The sequence below is a fragment of the Corapipo altera genome, unplaced genomic scaffold (genome assembly GCF_003945725.1).
Source record: "Corapipo altera isolate COAL_440 unplaced genomic scaffold, ASM394572v1 44b, whole genome shotgun sequence".
NCBI classification, from domain to species: domain Eukaryota; kingdom Metazoa; phylum Chordata; class Aves; order Passeriformes; family Pipridae; genus Corapipo; species Corapipo altera.
In genome coordinates, this window is record NW_020884932.1 from 98,969 (window position 1) to 126,856 (window position 27,888).

At 43.4% G+C, this 27,888-nt stretch overlaps 1 protein-coding gene across 1 annotated transcript in view; it reads right to left on the reverse strand.

The window, feature by feature from the left end:
• Positions 1-18,290: 18,290 nt before the first annotated feature.
• ABHD5 (abhydrolase domain containing 5) overlaps positions 18,291-27,888 on the reverse strand; it is a 30,150-nt gene continuing 20,552 nt past the window's right edge. The window contains exons 5-7 of the mRNA XM_027659473.1: positions 24,412-24,523; positions 23,690-23,876; positions 18,291-21,380 (exon numbers count right to left, since the gene is read on the reverse strand). Coding sequence (XP_027515274.1) covers positions 21,291-21,380; positions 23,690-23,876; positions 24,412-24,523 — 389 coding nt within the window. The 3' untranslated portion in view covers positions 18,291-21,290. The remainder of the gene's footprint in view (positions 21,381-23,689; positions 23,877-24,411; positions 24,524-27,888) is intronic.

The following is a 27,888-nucleotide window of genomic DNA, read 5'->3' on the forward strand; positions in this document are numbered from 1 at the left end:
CTGTCGTGACATGATGTGACAGATCCCATGCTCTGTTTTTAAAGATAGTGAAACTCTGGGATTCTTCTTTCTGCATTGTTAGAAATTTATGTATTCTCCCCATTCACTCGTACATCACTATTGTGTCAGATTACTGACCCCCTTAAGAATAAATGCATTTTAATACAGCTGACCCAGAAACCTCCCAGAGGGGAGATAAAGCCTAGCTCTGAGAACCAGCTGAATTTGCTGTAACTTAGAGAGGAATCAGAGAAGGGTCCAAAGTGGACAATGGCTCAGTGCCATGGTTATTTCCCATTAACATGCCCACATTTCCTGCTGCTCGCAGCATTCTGGTCCCAGGGTTGCATCCACTCCTCCAACTGGGAAGGAGCTGCTCACACAGAGTTTTCAGCAATGCTTTCGTGGAGATACAGATTCAAGAGAAGGCAACAGGGCTGTCACAGAAACCAGGGATCCTGATGTCTGGTACAGCAGGCATTGAGGGTAGGTGTTACTCAAGCACAATGCCCACAAGGGCAGGAAGGCAGGAGACACAGCTGTCTGCAGGAGTTGGGGAGGCGCATCACAAATAACACCTCCTACTACATTTGCCTGGCTGGCAGTGTTCCTGGCACTTCTCTTTAAGGAATGTTTCCCATAAGAAAGGAGAAACAGTAGGAAATTGCAGATTCACACTTGTATGTAAATGCGAAGCTGCAGAGAGCAGGAGAAAAAAAAATGTCATCTTTCTCTTTCTAGAAGTTTTTATACAGTTTTCTCAAATTTCATGCAGTGAATCTTGCTCCCTGTCCATTTCAGCAAGTTGTTTTAGAATGATTTCTGTAAAATGCATTCAAAGCCCAAAGGATGTGCTCAGTTCTGAATACCACAGGCGAGTAGCACTTCCACTTCTTTTGCTTTGAGGTTTCTGAGTCAAGTGTTTGTGTCCCTGTAGGGGTCTTCGGCTCAAAGGAAATGTCTTCAGATTATAGCCGTGGCAAACGGGGGGAATTTGTGTCACCTTGGATGACTACAGTTACCCATCATGTTATTCTGACACCTTCCCCACGCACCACAGGCCTTAGGTGTTTAATCTCTCTACTATAGTGCCAGTGACCAAATAAAGACTTTTCAGACAAAACTTCTTTTAATTTACAAATTGTGTGTTGAATGTTAACCTCAAGCAGTTTATAATGGCCACAGTGTTATTAGCCCTAGGAGTCTCATTTTGCAGTGGCCCTGGCAAGGACCTTTCCCCATGGGAACAGCAGATGCGGGTGGACGCTGCCGCTCGGGAGCCTGCCCACGTGTTCTGTTTGCCACCACAGCCAGTCTGACTGTATGGAGCCTGTGTCCACAGAAGGGATGGAACCTACTGCCGATGAACTTCCCACCCACCACTGCTGAGGCCACCAGGAAGGTACTTCAACTCAGCAATATGTTTTGCACCCACCCTCCAAGGGACCAAACCCTCCATAATGGTTTCCCTGTTTCCCACATGTATGGAACACTGGTTTAACCTATTAACACAGCAACATAGCAAAGAATGAGCCTTTCTGCTATTTTATTACTGATGATCAAGGGTGGAGGGATGAATCAGAAAGTGGCTAAGTTCATTTGCCTAATCTTCCAGGGATAGTGCATGCAGACTGGATAGGCTCTTCTAATTCATATCTGCCTTCCCTGAGGGGGGTATGAAAGCCAAGAGGAAAAAATAGCTGAGATTTCAGATCTCAGGTTGATTTTGCAGCATGGCCAAAAAAAGAAAGCAAGCTACTCCTCTTGTTTGGAGCTGAAGAACATTTGCTCTGGAAGCCCTTGAAAGAAAATAAACACCATGCAATATGGTGTTGTTTGTACAATCAGTTTTCAGTGAAAAACTTCACTTTAAATTGTTACGAAGATCTGGATCACGTATGTGAATTTAAGGGCTATGCAGTAGCCAGGGTAATATTTATACAAATGCCTAATTAGAGAATAAAGCAAGTTACACAGAAGGATGCATTTCTGAGGGCTGTTCTCCTTGTCTCCAATACAGACCCACAGATATGCATATGTATACATATATACATACATATATGCATATATGTATGTATATATACACACTAGAGTTTATTTAGATCTAAGGCCCATTTAACAACCTGGCTTTAAGACTCATGATGAGATTAATCGGGCATGATAATTGTATGCACTTGAAAATGACTTAGCAATTATACTTGAAGTTACCAAGACCTTCTATGATGAATTACCTTAGGATTTTAATTCTGAAAGAGGTAAGGACAAGGTTAAAAAAGGTCTAGTTTCAAGAGAGTTGAGCACTAGATAATTATCCTGTGCTGCTGTGTATTTACAGCATGTACTGTTGCCATAAATCTTCAGACCTGTTGCAACGTAATTATTTCTGTTTTCCATAATATGAAATGGAAAGACTTGGGATTCCCTGTTCAAATCCACGGATACTTTTTGTCTGTGGCCCAGAGAGGGGACCTGGCTGTCTCTCAGGTCACTTCGGGTGACTTATTCCACCCTCCTTTCCTTATGCACCAAGACATGGATTGAGGTTCCGGATATCAGGTACATGTTTTGGAAATTTTAATGGAAAAGGATTTAAAAGATCTGTGTTCAGAAACTGAAGCATTTAAATTCTTAAAAAATGTGGTGTAAGTGGCTGTTGCTTTCCTGTGTCAGCTGAACTAAGGGGAAGATGGAGGACTGGCACACAGAAGCACACTTTTTTCATCTACAAAATCTGTGCAATAAAAGCAAAGAAGCCATAAATTTCTCTTTCTGTTCTCAGCCCCTCCAGGGCATACAAGGCTGTGGTCCTGGTATGAGCTGGATGGATCAGTGGTCTCAGCCCTACGGGGGACCAGGGGATGGTTTCAGCAGCCAGGCTTGGCATGCTGGGTCTTCAGTGGCTGGGTGGGTGTCCTCAGGTGTGGTGTCAGTCCCCAAGTGTGCAGGCAGGACTGACACACTTCTCACAGCAAACGACAGGCAGATCTCAGCTTGTCCCCAGCAACATTACTGCGTCTTCGATGGAGTTGCAAAAGCAAAAGATTTCATCTCCGGTGCCCAGGCAGAATGAGAAGGGGAGAGGTGGGGTTGAATGAAATCTCTGCAGCACTTAAGTTCCCAAGTAAATACCTAATTAGAGAAATGTTTGATTTCAATAATAAATGAGCAGAATATCAGGAGACATGAGTACTGGCAAAGTACATCTACAGCAAAGTCTTTGCAATGGGGGCATTTTTTGGCCTGCCCTCCTAAGATCCTCATGTAAGTGGAATAAGCATGTGTGCAGCTGCTAAGGGTAGGGCATGACTTTCTTCGCTCTTGCTTGAACAGTTTGGAGGCACCCATCGGCAAACCCACCCTCATCAATTCTGCATCTTCCTGAAAATGTACTTTTAAGCACCTTAATTGCATTTCAGAGATAACCCTGCAGGCAAAGTGACAGGAAGAGAAACCATATGGAGCAGTTTGGCGGTCAGGCTCTTTGTTTTAAATCAATCAAACATCTGCGGCTAATGTAGCTTTGGGCTGCTCCTCAGGAAACATTAGCCCTATTAGTCTGGGCTGGCAGGAACACAAAATAATATATTTATGGACAAAGCACATGTGCATTACTGTTGGAGAGCAAGCGGAGGAGGAGGAAGAGAAGATCTGTGGTCAGCACTTTGCCTTCTCAGGAGGTCAGCTCCAACAAGCAAAGAGCAGGAATGTGGAGTTCTGTCTCCTTGCCCCATACCACCCACTTCTCTTCCTGGTAGCAGCCTCAAGACCTGCTGCCCCAAACTCTGAGGGGAAAGACCGCCCAAAAGAAACTGCATGGCTTCTTACCTTAAAGGAAATAAGGTGGGACAGTGCAGTGGGATGTGTTGCAGTCTGCAGGGGCAGCAATGGAAGAAAAGCACCAAGTGGTGGGGCTGCCCATGTTGTGGCTCCTCACAACACCACATCTCTGTAGAGCTGATGGACCATAGCAGGCACAGCACAGGTATCACATCTCAGCCCTCCCCTCTCAGCACACAGGGGGCTGAGTGCTACCAGGCTGAAAACAACACCATTTTGCATCAGGGACTACAAAAGTCGAGGTGGGCTGGTTCCCTGTCTAGTGTTCCCTTTTAAATCTAGACAGCCAGTTCATCCCATTTGCCTCTCATGTCGTGTCTTTATGTGTGCTTAGGTTACAGCAGCAGCGACAAAGATGAGGTGGGAGATGGAAGGGGTAACAAGGCTTTTTCATTTACATTGTCATGCAGGCAAATACAGATGCATTTGCAGGTGCATCAATAAATGAGAGGACCGAGGACATACGCCTGCCACAGAGCACTTCTCCAGTCTGTCTGCCCATACCCCAGTTTCCTGGGAAATAGAGAGCCATGACTGAGAGCATGAAGAACAGGAGTTTTGGGGAGGCTTTGCAGCCAGCCACTGCCCCTGTGCAGGAGGTAATTTACACTAGAGAAACTTTAAAAGGTGTGAAAATACTGTTTGTACTTTTAATTAATTCCCCAACCTGCTTTTTAGGCTTCTTTGTTTCTATTTCCTGCAGGGGGAAACTGAAAAGCCTATGACACTAGGGGGGATAAGGTAGAGCAGCCATATTTTCTAAGGAAAAATACATCACTGACACATCTTGATTCTGCCAAAACAAAATGTTGTGAATCCCAAAAACACAAATAATTGCAAGTTTAAGAAAAAACTCATTCAGAATAAGGAGTTGTATATCAGGTAGACTGAGACAAACCTTAATGACTGAGACCTGTCCCTTAGTGACACTCTGAAATAATGACACAGCTATGACATTTCAACTAGACTTTCATTCCAGCACTAAATGAACGTGTCTTCCAAAATATAGTCTAATTAATCTATTTCTATTTTTTCTGATGCTGATAACACTGGGTGAAGTCAGGGATTTGGGGGTACCTTAACTGTGACTCTCCAAATTTTATTGTTTTATTCTATCTTTGCACCTCTAGAGATTATAATGGCAGGGGCTGAAGAGAGGAGGGTGGTAGAATGTGCAATTTGGGTATTATTTTTTTAATCATGCATCCATGGATGCATTTAGCATTAGTGTGTATGTATCTGTTTGAGAAGTTTCCTCTTTTGCCCACGTTGAAAATATTAGACTGGTACAGTGACTGTGAAATGCAAAGAGAACACTTTTACATAAAGGAAACATAATTACTTAAATCTGGAGAATACCAGCTCTATTTCCATTTCTGTTTTTTCATGCCCATGCCTCCATGTAAGCTCTGGTTTTCCTGGGGGGATGCAGAGAAGCTAAGCTGGTTTTGTTAGGCAGAGCAGCTGAAGCAGGTAAGTCTGCATGCCCCACAGACCTCCCCACTGCCTCTGCAGCTCACGTCCCTCACACGCCCCTCATCATCCTCCTGCCCGTATCCTCTCCCCATACCTCACAGCCCTTGTGCTTCTCCAAAATGTGTGTCAGCTCCCAGAGTTTTCAGTTGCACTAAGACCATTTCTGCCCCAGGAAATACCTCCATTTCTGAGCAGACATGTAATTTCACCTTCCTCTTCTCTAAAGGGATAGATGAATTCTGCCAACTCATGACCCCATTCTCCCAGGAGGGAGCTCCATCCCCTGTGAAATGGGGCAATCTCTGGGACAGCCATTGTTGCCTTTTCCTTTTCCAGAGTGTGACAAAGCTTCTGTGCTCAATGGCAGGGGAAGGGCTCACCTTACCTTCCTTCGAGAGCCTGTGAATGTAACCTGTATGAAATACTTTTTCTCTAAGGGAAGGCTGGAGAAACATCTACACTACACATTTTCTCTGGTGCATTCATGAGAAGGCACAAGTCTGAAGACTGCTGCTAAATTTGTTAAAGGATGTATTTTCCAAAGTACTTGTAACTCAGGCAAATTATCCAATTTATTTGCAAATTTTTTGAAAATCCATCCTCTACTCAAAAGAGCAAGTGCTGTAATGGTGTCGGAGACACACTGCATCCCTATCAATCGCTCACCACCTTCTCCAAGTGCAAAGAAACAGCACAATTTTCAGTAGCAGCCCCATCTTGCAAAGCACTCTGTGTTGGTTTGAATTCTTCCAGCATCACAAGCAAAAGGTTTCCTTGGGTCACCCAGAGCTGAGGGGCTTCAGGAGGAAACCAGGGGATAACTCAGCTGTGAGAACAGGGAAACTGCTGCTGGTGGAGCTTCTCAGTGCGGCCATGGGTCTCCTGGGAGGGTGAGAAGAATAAGCAGGACGTGTTTCTGGGTGGAAAAAATGGTAGAGGGGAGTTTGCTTTGAAAATAACATGTACTTCCACCCACAGACCACATCCCATGATGCGGAAATACAGGAGGTAGCTGAGGTCTTGCAGCAGACTTCTGAGCCTTGGATGCCCCATGGTTCCCCCGGCAGCTCAGCGGAACAGGAACCTGTGTTTTGTGGGTCACAGAGTGGGATGGCATCCCAGGCAGCACACAGGGTTTGAATGGACTGAATTTCCATAACTTCCACCGAGGATATTACAATTAGGAATCATCCTAGCCCATAAGGTGAAAGACAATCATCATACATGATGTATTTGAAATCATCAACTACAACAAGGGGAAGTTTTTCTTTCTTGACCCATACCTTGTGGGAACACTTTTTCCAAGGAAAGGAAGTGAGATCTTTTCATGAGAAATGATAGGAACTCAAACCAAGGGCATCAGTTTTCCATGTGCAACTGAGGGTCTCTTGTGACTCCTAAGAGTTCATCCACAACCTCTCTGGGCAATCTGTTGCTGCATTTTACTACCCTCATTGTAAAAAACTTCTTCCTTATATCTTATGTAAACCAACCCTCTTTTAGTTTATAGCCATTCTCCCTTGTCCTAGCACTACATACTGCTGTAAAAAGTCCCTCTCCAGCTCTCTTGTAGGCTCCTTTTAGGTACTGGAAGGCTTCTCTAAAGTCTCCCCAGAGCTTTCTCTTCTTCAGGCTGAATAATCCTAACTCAGCCTGTCTTAATAAGAGAGGTACTCCAGCCCTCTGATCATCTTCATGGCCCTCCTCTGGACTCACTCCAGCAGATCCATGTCCTTCCTGTGCTGATGACCCCAGAGCTGGACACAATACTCTAGGTGGGACTCACGAGAGCAGAGAATCACCTCCTCGACCTGCTGATCACCTTCTTTTGGTGCAGCCTGGGATGTAGTTGGCTTTCTGGGCTTCTGATCACCTGTTGCTGGGTCGTGTCCAACCTTTCATCTACCAGCACCCCTAAGTCCTTGTCAGCAGAGCTGCTCTTAATCTGTTCACCCCTCAGCCTATACTGATACTGAGCTTTGCCCCAACCCAGGTGCACAGTACCAAGTGATCTTTGGCCCATGGCCTCCAAGCTGGAGCCCTTTGGCCTCTTGCCCCTTCTTTAGTTGTTCATTGAGGAGGTTGTGCTCAGGTGGGCTGCAGCAGCCCTTTACAAACAGGCAGTGAGGAGCCTTGCCCAGCCTATGTGGTGGGTTCCCAGATAAGGTGAGCTGATAAAGGCTTTTTGCATCTTCACCCTGACTGGCACCGCCTCTGTGACCTTTGCAAGACCCATTGTCCCACAACATAAAGAGCATCTCTAACCTTCCCCCTAGGTACCAAATTAAACAATGTTTGTTTTCTTTTGCTTTCAGCAGGTTCTCTAATTATTAACTGTGCAGAGGACTCAGGGTTTACTGCATGGGTTACTTCCTCTTGCTGGGGGAAGGTGCTCTGCACAAGCTGGGGGCTTGTTTGCTCCTCGTGCTCCTGCAAGATAAGAAAGACATTGAACAACAGGAACCCAATCATCTTCCTTTTTCTCCCTTGACCATTACTTTGATTCATGGTACTTTTTGTTTGTCACTGATGAGTAATGAGCTATTTCATCTTCATTCCAGATCTATGCAGAAATGATAGGTACACATCATGCAATGTAAAAGATATAGAGATTTAACCCCTTGGCCCAACAATGCACTGGTAATAACATGTGCCTTAGAAATACTGCTGTAGTAGTGGAGGGAAGAAGTATTTTTTTTTTAAATCTACCTTTGATTAGAGACATACATTTTTGGAGTGACAGCCTGCCAGAAATACAGTGTTACACAAGCTCTCATCATCTGAACCAGCATCCTGGAGTTGCTCATTTTTCTCTCTCAAGGTTGTATTGTTATGCAATTTCAAAAGCAAGGCAGGGACTAAAGGTGTACAAAGACAAAGAAGGTTTTGATGCACTCCCAGGAGCTCAGGTCCTTTAGGACTGCTCATTTAGGTACATATGTTTGAAATATTTCCCATGTTTTTTCTCAGTTTGGCCCTTTTTTGGCACAGGCCCCATGCAGTCTGGGGCTCAGAAGTGCCACCCAGCCCTGTATGTCGGGTGCCTTGGGGTCCCACTCTCCCTGTGCCAGGCTGGAGCAGTGCAAGGAAGGTGCTGTGCCAATATCCCAACCACGTTTCCATCCTTCTGTAGCACATGGCACATACTTTGGTCCCACCTTGAGCAACGCTAGCCAGAAAGCCCTGTGCCAGGTCAGCCTGGTGGTCCCTCTACACCAGTCCCCTTCCTCCAGCAATGCACAGTACAGCAGAGGCTTGGTGCCTTTGGGATCAGTATAGGTTGGAGGCATTGGCACACCAGCTGGCAGGAAGCCCTTACTCATACCCACCTGACTAACCCCAAGTGCTGTCAGGATAATATATACGTGTGGGTTAATAGAAGTGCTGAAACGGTGATGGTTTCCCAGAGTCCACCAGAGCTGACTCACAGAACAGAGCTTGGCCAGAGATGACAGGGCCATAGAAATCAGGGCCCTGACCTGCTTCTCTCTCAATTATTTATTTATTTTGTTCATCATCTTCTCCTTCTGCTGTTGGCAAGGAGAAGAATTCATAAATGAAGGTAATAAATGCGGAATAACAGCTAATCTTAATTGACCAAAGCTTTCCTCAAAAGCCTGGATTGTGCTGGATGTAATACGCTCTAAATGTAAAAATGTAAGCTAGGAAATTACACTGGTGGTTTTACATGCCTTTAATCTGCTGGGTTTTATGCTGCCAAGCAACAATTCAGGGTGGGATCCATCTGTGAGGGGGATTTTTTCCCCTAGAAGAGGAAATCTGCAGTTCAGCGTCCTTGCATTGCTGCTCCGTTTTGCTGCCTCTGCTTCCCAAACCTGCAAATTTGGGCTCCAAAGTGGCACCAGTTGGTAGGGTTTTATTTTCTGCCTAATCTAACTTTGTCTTTCTGATCATCTGCCACATGTTTGGTGCAGCCACCATGCCAAGACACCACTGAGATGTGCCCGAGGGGACCCCTGTATTTTGCCAATGACATTTTACCTTGGTGGGTTACTGATTTTCTCTCCAACTATAATGCAGCATGGACTGTTATTTTTTTCAAGGAAGTATTTTTCCTCCCAGGAAGTGGATGTTGATGGTAAGATGTCCCCTTATGTTCCATCAACTGCAGCACATTTGGAAAAACTGGTGCAGGATACCTAGGGGCTCTTTAGGGCTGAGGGGAAAGAGGAGGAGGCCAGGCATAGCCCCAGCTATTCCCTACAGGGAGACAGTGCTTGGTGCACCTCTGTCAGACTTCTCTTCCCATCAGAGGGTATCAGAGGGCATCCAATATTTTCCAGTGCTCCAGGGAGCCAGGGCTCTGGTGGCTACTCCCTCTCCTGCCTTGGGCTTGCAGCACCATCTCACTCCCCACATTTTTTATCTGTAAGGAGGTGTCTGGAATGCTGGGGCTGGGACATGTAAAGGATGAGGGCCAAAGAAGAGAGGAAGGTGAGGAAGAAAACCTGAAGACAACGGCATTTTTGCAGTCTTGCCAGGATGCTTCTGCTTGGGGTTTCTTTCCTACCTTCCCATCTTGGGTAGGTCCCCGCCTTGCCTGTCATGCCAGCTCAGCTGGGCTTGTACTGCGGCACTTTCCTGAGAACATCCCAGAGACTTCAAAACCTCCTCCTCGTCCTGGCAGAATGACTTGCAGCTTTTCTGAAAACTGGCAGGCAGCCTTGGTGCTTTACCATGGGAAGAAGGTTAACTCCTTCCCTCCTTTTCTCCTTCCCTTCCCCCCAGCCCAGTGCATCATCCTGCTGGTTTGTCCGGGAACTGGCTCTAAGGAACAAAAGAGGAGGAAATAGTTTATTTTTAAGAGCATTTAGCCCTCACAGCTCCTTGGCTTGGTGTGTCAGGAACCCAGCCTTGCACAGACAGCCAGAGGTTTCCTCCGTCTGAGGCCATGAGATAAAGACATTTGTACGAGGTTTTTGAAAGGGGCAATTGTTGAGGGCTTGGGGGCCGGTTATTTGCAGGGTGTGGAACATTTTTAAGTGTGGACAAAAGATTTATCCTTCAGTCATTGCAGGGAGGAGCTGGCAGCGGCTCAAAGGGCGTCCAGTTCCAAAGGAATATTTTAAAGTTTTCCTATTTTCTAGCTCTGCATAAGAGCAACCTGCAGCAATTGCACAGCTGGGCTCCTGCCTCCTCTTCCTAGATTTGCCTTGGGCTTGCAGCATCATCTTCTTCAAGAACACTCATTTTCTTGGTTAATTTTCAAAAAATTACTTTTTCTCTTCCCCCCAGAGGAAGCTCTGCAGGTAAAAAAACCATTGGGATTCAATGGACTGCAGCTGCAAACCTGGCTCCCTGGTTTGCACCCAGTCAAAGTGTGACCCTGGGGTGCTGCCTTCATTCTCCTCTGTCCCTGGGCTCCTCTGCACCCCCCATCTCCCCAGGGACACTCTTGGTCCTGGCCACTGCTCAGGTGGGAATTACCACCCTTCACCCACCCTTGGCAGAGGCTGGCCAGGATGGTCACAGTACATGTAGTGGGAGAGGTGATGGATGAGGAGGAAGATGACTGAGAGGCTGCCACAGCAAAGGAGTCCAGTCCAGTAAGCCAGATTTTAAACTTTTTCCTTGTTCTTTTTCAGACAAGATTCTCACTCCTGCAATGTCAAGATTTCAGATTATTGGGAGATAAATTTAGAATAGATCTGAAAAGTAATTTAGAGACCTAAAAATAGCCTGTGAGCCTGTCTATCCAGTGACTGTAAAACCAGAAGGGAGGAGGAAGGAGAAAAAAAAGACTGGGGGAGTGGGGTGAAATAGGAATAAACTATTATGAAAGCACACAGCCATGACACAGGGAAATCTCTCGCACATGTGTGCCTGATCCCTGGGATCTGGAACTGGCTTAACTTGTCCTGGCATGCATTGAGAAAATATGGCCAGCTATTCTGATATTAAAATCAAGAGATGCCATTTCATGTCACAGTGGGTAGCCCTGTGCAACTGCTCACTGCTTCACCCTCTGTACCCTCTTCCACTAGGGCATCATCAGTGCCTGTAGCCCTGCGAAATGTGATCCCTGATCTCCTTTCTTTCTTTCCCCGATAAAGTTGTGGGAAACACCATTTGCCCTCAGTGCTGAATCAGATGTGGAGTCGGTGGGAATCAAACAGCAAAGGGGAATTTTCTTCAGGAGTTTTGGGAAACTGAGTAAACAAAACATGGCTGGTGATGGGGATTTGCTGTAGCAAGGTTGGACCTGGCGACCACTGACAGCCTCACCTGGCATGGTGAGCCAGGTCCAGGAAAACCCAGGAGCCACCAGGAAATCCAGCCAGGAGCAAAAGGAGACGGGTTAGAAGATAAGTGACAATGTATGAGTAAGGTGTCTGTGCCAAGGAGAAGCCACCCACAAGCACAGGGCCGCAGTCCATGCTGAAGGAAGGACCAGAGGCAGGCAGTATAATGCAGGCAGGACTGGGTACTCCAGCCAGAGCTGAAACAGGTTTCCTGGTCCCCCATGAAAAAAATAAGTGGGACCAGGGTACTCAACCACCATCACAGCACCAGAGGCCCAAGGGGGAGTGTGGCAGCCCTAGAGGGGCATGAGGAGGGAATGGTGAGGACTGCAGATGTTTCCAGCTTGCTGCACATGAGATGCAGAGAGGATATAAATGCTGGTGCTGTGAGCTAAGCCTTGCCTCGTATCACGCCTTGCTTTTATAACCTCTTCTTTTTAATATCCTGTTGAGACAAACAGCCTGTGCATGTGTGCTGGGGGGACCTGCCAGGCAGCTGAGCATTTTAAAGCATCTCGCCCTGAAAGATGCTTAAATGTCCCAGTATTTCTTAAAGCACTTCAGCCTGAAAGATGTTGTAAGAAATTCAGTAGTGCAGCAAGTTCTAGGCAGCCAAATTGCTCCTGTCCCAACCTTGATCCCTCAGGAGCAACAGAGAGATGTGACATGGCCATGGGTCAGGGTCGCACACTTTGGTTTGCTGGTGACAGACCATGGAGGACAGGGTTTGCAGCAGGACAAGGAGACAATGTTATTGGTGCTGAGATGGTCGGTCAAAGGACTGATAGGATGTCATGGACATCTCCCATGCAATCTTCTCAAATGCCACTGGGACACTATAATGCTTTTGTTTAGCTGGAGCTGCCATGCATGGTGACTAATACAGGCATTGAGCAGATGAAACATGATTTTCCATATGGTGACACTGCTGGCCACTGTAAGTCTGCATCATAAATGCACTCCTGGATGCAACTATATCATCACCTCTCCTTCTGTACGTCCCATCGAAAGAGGTGATGTAGCTGCAGGTATTTCTCCTTGCCCCCTTGGCACAAATCCCCGCTTCCAGAGCGTTGTTAGATGTCCAGAAGCACATGTGAGTGAGGCACACAGAGAGCAAGAGCCTCCCCTTTACTGCCACCTATGTCACCTGATGACTGATGCCCAGCACAGAGTTTTCCCCTTGAACTGTGAATCATGTTCTGTAATAGGTGCTTTTGAGGCAGACACATCATCCTTTATGTGGTCTGTCACCACATTCCCAACTCCAATCAGAAAGAGAGATGCAGACAAGGACAATGGCAGGGGCCAAGGTGTCATCTCTTGCACCATCAGCGCACAGACTGGGAAGGAGGGTGCCCAGCAGCCACAACCAGCAGTACAATGCCTACGTGGGCTTGGCCATGGCCATAATCCCCTAAACTGTGGGGTGAACTTTCAGCCTCACAGGCTTATCCCAGCACCCTTTGGCATCCCAGTCAGCCCCATGCTCCAGTCATAGAAGGGCCAAATCTGGTTGTCACCATCCTGAGTGGGAGACTTGACGTGATGGCAGCAGTCACACCTCTTTCCAGCTCCCACGGTCACCAGCCCCACCTGTAAGTTATGGTGAACCATCCCTTTCCCTCAGCAGCAGCTGGTGCAGCCTCAGTTTCCCCAGTGAGAAACTGCGCTGAGTGGGAATGTCCAGGGAGGCACATCCTAATCCCCTGTCCCCAATTATCCACGCCAGGTGCTATTTGGTGTCTGCCTCAGAAAAAGCCCCACTCTTTTAATGAAACATGTAGCTCAGGCAACTCATAACCTGTTTTTGCAGGGCACACTAAGCCTTTTGACTGGTCTTCCCCTGGGGTAATAGGCCTTGGGTGTTGGGTTCCTGCAGCCCATCTCCACGGGATGGTCCCACCTGGGGGATAGCAGGGTCTGCCCCCACCAGAGCTGCACAGACCTCTGTCCTAACAGTGACATGCAGTGGCGGCAGGCTGCAATGGAGGCTTGAGGTACCTTTGTGCTGGTGCAAGTTACAGCATGTTCTGTAGCTGTATTTATACTGTTTTTTACTAAAGGGTCAATATTATCCTGATAATGAATTCTGCCCTTGTTTCCTACAGCGTTGTTTCCTTCTAGCTCCAATTCTGTTACCTGTGAGTGCACACATAGAGGTCTACTACAGCATTTTCTGCAGAGACCTGGCTAAGCAGCAGCAAAGCTGCCACCGCTTTCCCTAGGGCATGGCCAGCCAGGTGCTGCTGCAACTTCCAGAGTGAGAGGCGAGGCTGGTGCAGGCTGGGGGATCCCTGTGGGATATACACTCACATGCCGTGTCCCACTGGGCCCATCTCTGAGCTGTCTCCCCATCTTTGGGGGTCTCGACCCTTGGACATGAGAGAATCACTGGAAGGAAGGGAGCTTCTCCCATGCCCTCGGTCCCTCTCAGCAGGCTGCCTGGGTGCAGCACCCACTCAGCCCTGGCAGAGCATGCCCAGGGCCGTGCCCCAGCACATACTTCTGCACTGCTTACCTGCTGCTGCTTGCAGATCAAGTAGCTAATGTCTAAGCAGTCCCATTTAAACCCACAATCAAATTACAGGAACAAAATTAGAAGCCAGACTGGAGCCACTTTAAAAGTTGCCCCTTATTTAATAATTCTGTCGCAGTTATTTTTTCCTCTTATCACCATTTATTCTCATTCTGGGGCTGGTCTAATAGAGGAGGTTCATATGTAATAATAGAGGAGGTTCATTTGCGCTCCCCCTCCTCTTTCCAATGGCTAATCTTTCTGCACGGATTTCATTTCTGCCTTGTGAAAAGACATTGGGATAAATAAAACAGTGATGCAGTACTACAGAGGTCTACGTTAATGGGACCACATCACGCTCACCTCTTCTACGACCTGCCCTTTGCTGTATGAAAGGAGTGAATCAAACGGATGAAATTCCTATTTCATCCCTGCCCCACACCTATAGATATCAATCTATCATGTGTGGAAGAAGAAATTGCAGTGCAGCTCTTTCCCTAAAAGCAGCGCTGTGCAGAAGCAGAAGCCCGCAGGAAGTGCTGGGGTGGTTTGGGAGCGCCATCTCCCCTCTAGTGGGGTCTGCGCAGAATTGATGGAGAAATGGAGGCAAGAGCCTCGGCTTCCCAACCGACGTAAGAAAGGAGGCGAGAGTCTCCCCTTGCCTCCCTGCTCCTGCCATCCCTGCTCCGCGCGGCTGACAGTGCAGGCATGGAGATACTGGAGAGGCGGGAATGTGCAGCCCCAGCTGGGAACACGTTTGTGCTGAAGGAGCCGGGGGAAATCCCGTTGTAATAATTTGCCTATTAATTAAAGATGTGACTTGATGAGAGGTTGGATTCCTTCACTTGGCTGGATTTTCATCTGTTTCCAGATATTGCTGGGATAAAAATAATGCATTTTGTCACTAACCCTTCATCATTTTAGCAAAAACTATTTTTACAACCCTCATCAAACAAATCTATAGCCATTCTACAATAGGCAAACACTACTGTGTGGTTAATAGTTGCTGTCTCCCAAACTGCTGCTGAAATCTGCCAGTATTCAAATAAAGCAAAATAGTTTATGCAACATTTTGGTGACAGCTGCCTCTGTTTGACACACCTGAATCCTTGTTTTCTGTGAACAAGGCATGACTAACTCACAGTAGGTACCAACTCAGGCTTTGCTGGCAGCAACCATGGCAGGTGCCACACAGCCTGTAAGCTATTTCACGGTGATGCACAATGTCCCAGCAATGTCCCTGCTTTTGCAGTATTCCCATACCCACTGGAATGGGGGCTGCAGTATGGGAGATCTCCATGAAGGTAAGTTGGGTTGGATGGGGCTTTGAGGGTTGAAACCAGATGATCTTATAGGGTTCTTACAACCCAACCTATTCTGTGATTCTACAATTTGTTGTAGAATCCCAACTGGGAGACCTCCTGCATGGCCAGGCCTTTTGCAGGGCATGGAGGGGGGCTGAAAGGTAGGAGTCAGTGCTAGGGGATGAGCCAGCTGGCAGGTTACCTCCTCGCTTTCCTCTGTGTCTTGCCTGCACCCACTATTAACCTGCAAATTTTGTTTGTAGAAACAGCCATGTATTCCCAAAGGCTTCAGCTGCGAGCAGACTAGCTGCTGGGGGAATGCTTGGGTAGAGGTGTTTAAGACGCTCAGGAGGCTCAAAGGTTTCATCCTGCAGCTCAGGCAGCTAGATGCAGGGAGTTAAATAATCAGTCAGGGTTGTGCAGCAAGCAGAACTGAGAGCATCACAGTGCTCAGGGCCTGCAAGCCTGGAAAAAAAACAGGGCCAAGGGCTGGATGAGGCTCCCCATCCCACCACTCTCAGGAATCATCCTGGTGCTGGTCCTTCTTCCCCCATGCATGACCCCACTACTGGAGTCTTCCTTCCTGTATCTGCGGAATGGTTATTTTTTTTAACCCTCTACTCATCAAAGCATCTACTCATGAGGTAAAACTGGCCACTGGTGCATGGGCGAACACAGGGGCTCAGTGTCCAGTAGGACAAGCTGAGGGAGATGGCAGGCACTGAGGGGAACGTGAATGTCGGGGAGACATGAGCGATAATCTCCTTTTCAGAGGGGTTCTCTAGCTGGGGGATTTATAACCACTGAGCTGTTTAGCCTCCATTTTAGGTTTGAGCTCTGAGTGAATGCAAGTATTTTTAAATAAAAGTCAAAGCAGAAAGGCAGCTGGATATCAGGCAAGCATTTACATATGCTACAAAGGAAGTGATAGCCGCACCTTGCTCCACAGACAGCTCCAGTCATTTACACATCAAATAGGTGAATGCAAGAGTGCAGAAATAGACCTGTAAATATATGGATATCCTATTTTGCAGTAGTTAATTTTCAAAGCACATCTACTTCTTAGCATATATTTTGGGTCACAGTCCACAGCCCTTGCCCTGCTTTCCAAAACTAGCTGTTTCAGTTTGCTAGCCTTCCTCTACAAGTGAAGCATAAAATGCAAGTAAACACCTAACTTCTAGTGTTGTCACCCCTTTCATCTTGCTGCTAATTACTAATGCAAATTATGTACATATCTAAAAATGTCTTAGGTTCAGTGCAGTACATTCTTGCTACTTGTGTTCCTTATTTTTAAAATATATGTGGCAAATATTTCCAGATTTTATACTTTTACATTCTCCTGACCACCTCCAAACCGTGAGGTAGGATATCTCTGTGATCACAAGGCAACAAGGCAAACTGGAACAAAGCCAAGACCCTCCGCTCCTCTTGTAAAAGATGAAATTATGATCTTTAGTGACAAGCCTTGTTGTACATTCTGATTTTTCACCTTACCTCAGGCAGTCCAGTGACCCCCTACCTCATGTTTTGCTATCAGCTCACTTTTGATTTGTGAGAACACAGTTTCTCATGATTTCTTGAGCGCTGTAGGAGACAGCCATTCTTTAAATGTTTCCCATCCGAGTATGATTCTTGAGTTAACGGTGTCCAGCTTGGGAAATACCACTTGCATTCAGAGGACAAGCCTTAGTCAAAGGAGGGATACCAAAACTTTACAGTGCCCCATATAGCATAGATCCATGCTCTCCAGCCAGTCTTCCCTCTAGTTGGTGCTGCAAGGCATCTTCCTTGCCCCGGTAAGCTGTGTTACTCTGCACACTAGGCACCCCAAACCTTTCCCTCGCCATTTCCCTTATCCTCACCCAGAGCCGAACTGGCTCTTGAACATTCCCACAGGTCCGCTTTTCAGCTGAATTTTGCTATTTTCAGCTGCCTTGTTTCTTTCCAGCTCACACTGTTTCTTGTGGTGTACGCTGTCATTCCAGTTATGTGTCTCTGCTCTATACACTGGTCTGTCCATCACCTGTCTGAAAACCTGAAGGCTCCACCCATTTTCATCTACTGCCACTGACACCAGAAAGCAGCTGCAGCACACACCTGTGCCTTGTTCCGATCTTACCAATCGCACTAAAACGTGTCTCTCTCCAGTTACCTTAGTGCCTCACCCTTTCACAAGTTTCACTTGTGTTTCCTACAAAACATAAATCCTCAGATAAAGGCTTCTGGCAACATTAGTGTGCTGCCATGCTTAAACATTGCAGGATAGGTTGATGGTGACCGGCCAATGTGAAAGAACCCAACAAAACAAGAGATTAGGGAGGAGCCCCTAAGAAATTACTCCTTTAAGCAGCAGCTGACTATTAGCCTTAGGCTTCTGGAGATTTACATTTGAATAATTGCAAGCAAAACAGGCATTCCTTTTATGTCTGCCCATACATTAATTCCAGATTTTTTTTATTGTATTCAATCTTGTTTTAACCCCAGTGAAAAAGTTGAGTAACTGTGATCTGGAAGGGCTGGGAATTTGAGGAACCACAATGCGGACCACAGAGAGCATTTTAGACAGAGACTGGCAGATCAGAACAAACAGTTGTAGGAATGTTCACAGAATCATGGAATATTTTGAGTTGGAGGGGACCCACAAGGATCATGGAGTCCAACTTGTAAGTGAATGGCCCCTATGGGGATCAAACTCACGACCTTGGCATTATTAGTATTGTGCTCTAACCTTAGAAAGATAATTATTAAAAAGAAATGCCAGCATTGATTTAATCCACGTGAAACCAGATGATGACATTTCTCTTGTTTGGACCCATTTTTCCAAGCTCAACATGTATGAACTCACATTTTCCATTTCCATTTCACAATCAGATACAAACAGGGACTTCCTTGTGATGGTTGTGAATGTTTTATTATAGAGTCTTATCAGTAAGTTCTCTGAAAATCAGTTTTTCGGAACTAAAATCTAATCTGGCAGGGTTCAATAAGTAACAAGATGAACTCAGCCATGCAAACAAAATATTACTAAGTTACTTTAAATAAATTTTATCACAACAACTTCAGGAAGAAGAGCATGTCCTGGAGGCTTAGGCTGTTAATCTTGCATTTCTATTAATATTTTGGATTCTTTTTGTTATGCTCTAGCCTCTGGTACACAGCTGTCTTCATTTTGATGCTAGAACAGGATAGATCTTTGGGTGCCTTTATGCCTGTAACTCTTGTCTTATTTTATAGTGCTGTAATAAAAATAGCACCATCAGAGTTCAGTGCTCACCACAGTACATTGAAGCAACTGGTCATTGCACTGAAATAGAACTTCTAGGGAAACTGAGATTATTCCTAGACAGTAATTGCTCACAAAAGGTGTAGCTCCCAAGTATTTCCAGTATGTGCCATTCCTTTTCTGTTCAGCACCTCCTATGACATTTATTCCGGTAATTTGATCAGGTTGTGCTGCAAGCAATAGGATATTCAGAATTCCATCTTGACCTTCAGAGCAGCATTTAATACTGCCTGGAAGAATACCAAGAATCATTTTCCTTGTACATACAATCAACATTCTGAGCTTGCAGCTACTTGTTGACAAGCGCTCAACAGTTTCAGTTAAATACATGTAAACCTAAGAACACTGAGACATTTGAAAATAAGCATTACCATATTTTTAATGTATTTGGATGGTTTAGCTCAACTTATTAATAACTCTTGATTTCCAGGACTTAATTGCACATAATTTTTACAAAAGCAATATCTTGTCTTAACATTAATCAAATATAACATTTAAGATTTATTGTGCAAAACATAAGCAGTAAGTCTTATTAGTACAATAAGCTGAAAAAGCAAGGGATATTTAAAACAATATTCACATGTGGTGTGCGAGTTTTATCCCTACTTCCAATTTTTGACGTGGAATCTAGAATTCCCATCAGTAAGTGCTATCCAAAAATAACAAGTTTGTTTCACCTTTGATTACTTGGAGGAGACTCAAAATTTATTTTGTGCATTAGGTTTTTACACATAATTAAAACAGGTGTTTAAGTTGATAAATACAAAATAAGACACTGATAAGGGTGATAAAAACCAACACGCTGAAGGCATCCACCTAAATGGTGGCATGACTGATAATTTATAGCTTATATTAAAAAAATGGAATAGATACTTCAGATTTTCCATTTTCAACTCAAGATTTTAGCAAATAACCCAAAATTTCATTTTACAAATCTGGTATCTGCTGATTGAAAAAGTAATTTAAATAAATACTTCATTTTAATTAAAATCTTTAGCTTGCTAGATATTAAATGCTACCAGTCAAGGCAGTCACAAAAACTGTTTGATGTTTACATAGCACCATATAGATAAAGATCTCCTTTAGAAAGAGAGATTATGTTTGGCTGGGAACATAATCAGAGTATTTCCTGAATATTTTAGGTATCTTTGCCTTCCACACCATAAATATATGCAACAATTCCTTAATTTGAGAAAAAAATGCAGAGAATTCCATTCAAGCTTTAACACGGTGCTATCATTAATTCAAATTCTCTCTACATAAAAGTATCAAGATCTCTTCAGCAGTCAATTTAATATTCAAAAACAAATCAATAGTTTTATGTAAACTTGTTAAAATACAAACCACCACATAATTTGGCTTTAAAGTGACAAAGTATTTTCCTTAATATAACTTACTAGGCATGTGAAGAACTAATGTCAAACTATAATTCAAAAAGATGCAGAGACTGGACTATCTCTGATATTGAAACACTCAATTAAAATATATAAAGAATCTCCAAAACATATAATTATAATTCGTTACAGTGGTATTGTTCATTCCAGTAATAATCCTTCCTACAAGGAGGCTGCATGTTAAATAAAATACACTACCCTGTTCTAGTTAGAGAACATCAATATTCTCCCTCTGCCTCTCCTTCAGCCTGAATTTACTAAAAAGTAGACTAGGTTTTCTACCAAAGGAAATGGGAAATATGCTCACTATCCAAGTGGCCATTTCCTAGCCCTAATCAAAATCTTATCAGCTTATCTACAACTGTTAGGTTTAGACTAGTAACAAATCTTGCAGTAAAGTGTTAAAAATAGATGGAGTAACTAACAAGCCATCTTCTGCATTTTCAATCACTGAAATCTACACATGGAAATATTTATGGAAGCATGAGTGCTGGTGACATCATTGACTCTCACAAACTGAGTCTTCCGTAAAAGTTGCACAGATGAAAAAGGATGCCTTGAGATAAATGGAAATAAAATTCAACAGAAGATAGATTTCCTAATATTGAACCTCAATTTCTTACAAACTAAGAGACATACTTCAGTGACAGACACTGCTTGCTACTTTGGCCCCATCCCTCTTACAAAAATCAGCTTCATAAGCTGTTATCACTCCAATTGAATAAAAAACCCCACTCTCTTAAAACATCGTATATGGAGTTCTGGGTTCCCAAAATAAAATACATATGCGTTTTCATAATCTTGCTATGAAACATCAACTAAAAAATATGAACATTCATAAAGAAACCAAATTGCATTTTGTACATTGTATCTACATTGATACAGTTCTCTCTGTTGGAGAGTTCAGCATTTTTAGAGAGTTCGACATGTGCAAGTTTCAATTAAATTTTGAAGAAAATTCCAGTTTCAAAAGTTACATGTAATTTTGTATCTAACAGGTCAATAATCTCAAAAAAACTGTACAAAGTTAGCTTCAAACTTCTTCATCTCCCCCAAAATAGGCACTCAGTGGTTTAAGTGTGCAAATAGCATCTTAGAAGAAACAGTGTGCAAACAGAGCCTGTCCCATTAGCTCCGCATTCTTTAGTGATTTCCTAAAGTATTGCCATTAAATGCTATCTACGGTATGACTTTCTAAAGAACAGAAGACAGTCAGTCCACAGAATCACAGATATCTTTCACTTTCTGATTGAAGTCTTCAGGTTGATCAGCATACACATAATGACCTGCACCGAGGATAGCCTAGAAAACAAAGGTGAAGAAACAGGTCAGATTCACAAAAATGTAATAAACAAATTAATAAATACTGGGATAAGGTGAAAAACCTGACTTTTACACATTAACTAGGACCTGGCATCATACAGCCTAAAAAAAGACTCAACATACGGAAGATGAAAATCTTCTTTCCCCTGTGAAGGAACTTTGCTACACAGGAAAAGAGGGTAAAATTACTGCTTATTCAATTGCACACCTTGTTAAAAAAACCCCCACCATTCAAGTGGGCACCAGTCACTGCAAAGCAAACTTAGAAGAACATGCTTTGCAATATCAAACTTCTGATGCATCTGCACTCCCTGCGCTTTCCACTCAAACGGTTCTGCCAGGTTGTTCATTAATCCTGCAAGTGTTTGCGTTAGAGAGAGCATCAAGCCACTTGGATTTTCGTATTAAAAAAGTGATACAGAAGAGACTAAAGAAGGCACTGGGATAAATGATTAAGAACTCAGAAGCTTAAACTGCTGGGGATTTTCTAGACTCGTGGAAGCAGATTTCAACCCTCCAAATTAATGACTACTATGTTAAACAGAGACAAGTAAAATCCAAATGATGCAATATTTGGGGGGGAACCCCCATGTTTGTGAACTAGATTATTTCACAGCAACTATGTAACAAAAGTAAGGATTTAAGAAAGCATTATTTCTATAATTTGTTATTCTCTGTAAAACTGCTACGAAACCATCACCCATAGTGTACAGCAAAGACACTTGACCTATTTTCTTTCCCTTTTACAATTGATCCAAGACTAATATGTATTTAAATCTATTTTTCCCTTCCCTCCTTAAAACACTCTCTCTTAAGTCTCTAACTGAATCCCATAAATGTACAGCTATGTTATTGTGTTAAAAACCCCCAGAAACTCATATTAAAAATTAATTAGAAATAAACACACGTAATAAACCCCCAGAATTTCTGTGCATTTTAACAAGCATGGCACTGCCAGTCCATGTCTTGGTCTCATTAGAGCCCTTTCCACCCTATGGGTTTTTGAGTGTCCCTGCAATTTTTACCACTCCTATTTACCTTTTAGAATCTGTATTTGGCTTGACAAAATTTTAATCTGGAATGCAATAAAGTTGTCCACAGTCCTTTCTAAAAGCCATTGGCCAGAATGGAAAAAATCTGCCTGAACAGTACATGCTTATCCCAGCAATACATGGTATACTTTTTAAAAATGACTTTTTGTTTCAACTCCCTTTCTGGTTAAGCAGTTAAGTGACACTTTCAATTTGAATGTTAACATTTATGAAATTTATCTGTGCTCTTTAATACAGTTCAATAAAACAGTTCAATAACAATGTCTTATTCTCTGAGTTTTAGCTCTGATGTCAACTGTATCAAGTTATAAAATTTTATTTGAATGAGTTGTTACAGCATACTATCAACATTGCATATTGTCACTTCTGTCCAGAGAGTTCTAGACATCAGTAAGATGACAGCTGGTGTGTTCAAACATTTTATCACCTCACAGCATTGTAACATACATGCATATTCAATTATCACAGCTGACTGATGTGAAAATGTGTGAAGAGTACTTTTAAATTAATTTGGTTTTATAGAAATAAAAAAAATGCAGAGTGCACATTCCCATCAAGTTGCAGGTACACACATTTTAATACTTTTCTAAACAAAAATACATTAGCTAGGAAGAAAACACTAAGTATTCTTTTAATGACTTAGAGAAAGATGCTTACAAGAACCTAAGCACCAGGTACAAACCACTCTTACTAAAGAAATAAAAGCATTATATAGACAGATGAAAACAGTTTATGAGAGCCTTCCTACTATGTTACACATATATGCAGATATTATGACTGCTGTGGTTTAAAACACAGACAAAACCTGTGACTACAAAACCTACTTGTACTAGCACACTGTAGAACAAAATAAAGAATGACCTTGCTCAAAGATCTAGTTTGGCTTGTAGTGCTACAGGAAGTTTTGTTCTTACTTTGGGAACTCAACACTTTTGTCTAGGTTTTCTCTGATCTACAATGTGTTTTCTCTCTCCCTGTTACAGAAAACAGAAGTTATTACCCCAGGCTCTAAGTCAAAGGGACAGCATTTCCACAGTTGATATAAAAAACAGAGAATCACAGGATGGTTTGAGTTGGAAGGGACCCTAAAGATCATCTCATTCCAACCCCGATACCATGGGCAGGGACACCTCCCTCTAGTCCAGGATGTTGAGAGCCCCATCCAACCTGGCCACATGGATATGACTTAAGCAAGTCCACACAATAAACAAACAAGTGCTTTAAAAGTCAACTTACTATTGTCTTCACATATGAGTTTGGTCTCAGAGACTGGATAGTACTGCCAGAATTACCATCGATACACGAACGTGCTCCATAGACCACAGTGATAGGAATGTCTTGATCCATTTGTGAAATCCGTTGCAGCATCGGCCTTTTTGCCCATCCGTAAGGAATAGTCATGTTCTTGAAAGCTGTTTCACCACTTCAAGCCATTCAAAAGGGCAAAAACAATTCAGTTTCCATTGGATCTGCTTTTTATCTAATTTGGGGTATCTGTGCCTTTTGGTAGCACAGAGTACACAAGGCTGGGATTTTTCAAAATTAAGAAATATAAATTTTCAAGGTTTACACGTAATTTTCAACAGAAAGACCCCATGTTTTTACAGGACTGAGTGATAAAACTTAAAAGAATGAAATGCCTTATTTTAAAAATTTTTAAAGAAATTCTTTACAGATTAAACTACTGTGACAATTTTTTAATTAAATTAGTACCCACACTCTCACAGAATTAACACAAGTTAACAGGAAATACAGAAATAGGATAGTTTTTACTAGTTTCTTTATCAGTTTCTGGAATTCAGAAAAAGTGCAATGTTATCTTTTCGTTCAATAAAATAAATGCTACAATTAAAAATAAAATAGCATGCACACTGCTGCCATGGCCATTGGAGGGAGTAGCAGGCACTCAGTAAATGAATGACAGACTTCAATACATACACTGGGAAACTCATACTCACCTGGGTGACTGTACATTGCAGTGATAGATATATTCAGCCACAGTGTTATCATCAAACATCGATGAATATTTTCGCTTGAAATCTGGTCTTAAACGCTGAACAAGGCTTAACCCTGTTAAAAAAGAAAACACTATTAGAGAAGAAATGAGTATAGATGACTTTATCAGATTGCTTAATACTTTTCATTACAACCCTCAAAACATGTCCGCTTTAAACTCGTGGCTAAGCTCAATGACTTCTAAACCAGTATTTCATTTTAGCACTTGCATGTCTCAGGAAAACACGATGGCACTACACCAAACAGGAATTAAATATAAGAACTCTGCAGGATTTTATGCTGCACCCCCTGCTAAATACATACAGGGCGTGTTTGAGAAAGGTCACCGCAGCAACAGAAGAAACCTACAAAGGGGACCAACAAAAGGGCTAAGCAGAGTATCTTTTTGTCACCAGTTTAGTCTCACATAATGCCAATACCTTCTTGCTCTGGTAGCACTGAGTGGTCCAAATGCATCACACCTTTCAGAACCAGAAGGCACTGTTGAAAAATCTGGGCTGTTTTTCTTTAAGTCTGTCCCCTCCTATTACAGAACAGTCTGCTTCTGAAGCTAGTTCATTTAACTAGTGTTTAGTTGAAAAAACAGAAGTCTATGGTGAAAAGCAGGTGTAGAAATCTTGACATAAGGCACAAGTACTGGTCTAAATTAAGAGATTTAATGTTGAAAACTATTGTCCTCATGCTCTCTTAACAGCCAAAGTAGAGAAGTGGGTCGTTTCAGGGGCCAGTTCAGGCCTTCTAAATTTAAGCTTCTTTTCTGAAACACTGCTTTAAGGAGGAAGTGTCTTCTAGTTGGCCAGATGGATCTTTGGGACAAGAGCCTCAGCACAAGGCTAATTTTAGTCTAAGAATACTATTCATCCCTAATATCTGATCTAAACCTACCTCTTTCAGTTTTAACCCATTACCCCTTGTCCTATCACTACATGCCCTTGTAAAAAGTCCCTCTCCAGCTCTCTTTTAGGCCCTCTGTAGGTACTGGAATGCTCCTATGAGGTCTCTCCAAAGCCTTCTGTTCTCCAGGCTGAACAACTCCAGCTCTCTCAGTCTGTTGTCACCGCAGAGGTGCTCCAGTTCATGTCTGTCCTCTAGACTCACTCCAGCAGGTCCACGTTCTTCATATGCTGAGGGCCCCAGAGCTGGATGCAGCGCTCCAGGTGGGGTCTCATGTGAGCAGAGCAGAGAGGGAGAATCACCTCCCTTGACCTGCTGGCCACACTGCTTTTGATACAGCCCAGGATGCATCTGGCTTCCAGGGCTGTGAGCACACATTGCTGGGTCATTTTGAGCTTCTCATCAACTAGCACCCCTCAGGCCTTTCTCCTCAGGGCTGCTCTCAATCCATTCTCTCTCCAGCCTGTACTGGTCCTTGGCATTGCCACGATCCAGGTGCAGGCCCTTGTGCAGGCCTTGTTGTACTTCATGAGGTTCACATGGGCCCACCTCTCAAGCCTGTCCATGTCTCTCTGGATTGCATCCCTTCCCTATGGTGGATCAACTGACTGCACAGCTCAGTGTCATCGGCAAACTTCTGAGGGGGCACACAGTCTGCCTGCCCACAGTGCTGACAAAGACTCTGAACAGTGCTGATCCCAATACTGATCCCTGAGGAACACCACTCATCACTGGTCTCCACCTGGACATTGAGCCACTGTCCACAACTATGTGTGACCATTCATGGTTACATTTCCCCTTTTCCAGATGGCAGAAACTTCATATTGTTGTTAATCTGTGCAATTATGATGATGTCACTCCTTCCCTCCCACCTCTGGCCAAAGGCCTCGTACTACTCACATAGACCTTGTCACAGTGATCTATGCTTTTGTAATCTTGAGATTAGATATTGCAACACGCCCTTATGCACGCTTTAAACAGACTTAGAAAACTAATACAGTGCAAGAGAAAATAATTCCCTTATGAAACAGTGATTTAGCTCTCAAAACAATGAAGATTTTGTAAAATCCTACAGTTCTCTCTGCTCTATTTTCCCTGCAGAGAGTTCAATTGCTGGATTATTCTTCTCTGCATTTGGCTTTTTTGAACACAAATGATACAGTTGGCTTGGAATAAGAGTACCTGGAAGAAAGAGACTAATTCTGTGTCTTCCCCTGCTATCAGCATGGAGGTCATGGCATAAGTGTTAGCAAATTTTAGAATTCACTTTCTATTTTGATAAGAAGTGCTTTGTCTGTGGGTCCAATGCAAAACAGTTCTTCTCTGGGAATTTACAGGGGAGAATGAAACAAGGATTTAAGGCACCTTGGAACAATATTTTGGAATGAAATCACACTGATTCATGCTTGTAATGTTTACTGAAGACACACTTGTCTGGCTGCTTTTCCACAGTGTCTATGAAAATGCTGTAAGAAATACTAACACGGAAGACAGCAAGTTCCACAAAAAGGGTGTGGTCACCGTGACATTTCCGTTGTCCTGAGAAATTTTTATGTGTCCAGCTCTAGGAATGGAATTCACAAATTCAACCTAAGCACCAAACCCCCTATACTGTGAGCCTCCTGGGTGACCATTCCAGTTAAGTGAAGGAAAATATGCAAATCCTCTATCTGGAAACCACTCAAATTAAAAAATACCTCTGGATTCTCTTTCTCTCCCAGTTTTAATTATTTGCCTGCGGGTCTGATTGGTCAATGTGATACCATTACGATATTCCAACGAACCTGGCTCACATTTAAGTGCTTAACTCATACCTCTGAACAAGATCAATTGGCTTTATAGTGAGGTTCAAACAACTATGCTTGCCCAGCAGCTTAACCACATTTGCATGTAGAAGGAAAGCTGTATTTGGTTCAGTGCTTTCACGAGGTTGGGTCTGATGCCTACCTCACAGGACAGTGTTTAAACTTACTCTTCTCTAAGAAGTATGCCTCACCTGTCAAGAACTGTGCATTAAGTTGATGACAGAAAACGTTTTTAACACATGCAGTGTGAAAGAGATGAAAAAATTTTGAAAGCACTGCCCTTTACAGCAATGTGTAAGCAAGGCTAGGTTTGGGGACACCTTGCCAAGACAGTGTCTGTTTCTGCAGCATGGTTTTGAGTGCGCTTATTGCTAAAGGAGACAAATTTCAGCTTGGAACTCTTCCATATGGATTGATTTATGCAAGCACTTGTTATTGGATAAAAGGTATTAAATCAGTGCTTATCACTCAATATGCTTCAGGTTGTTTTGTTAACCAGATTAGCATTTTACTTAAAAAAAAAAAAAATCTGTTTGTACAAAATACGTTGCTTGTCTGACAAGCTAATTTTGTCACATTCCTGACAAGAAAAAAACAGATCAGCATATTAAAACATATATATTCTATAGGAAGAGATTTAGGAAACAGATGTGGTTTAAATGTAAGCAAAGCCTAGGAATCTCACTAGTTTATCTTCAGACTGAATACTAAAAAATGATG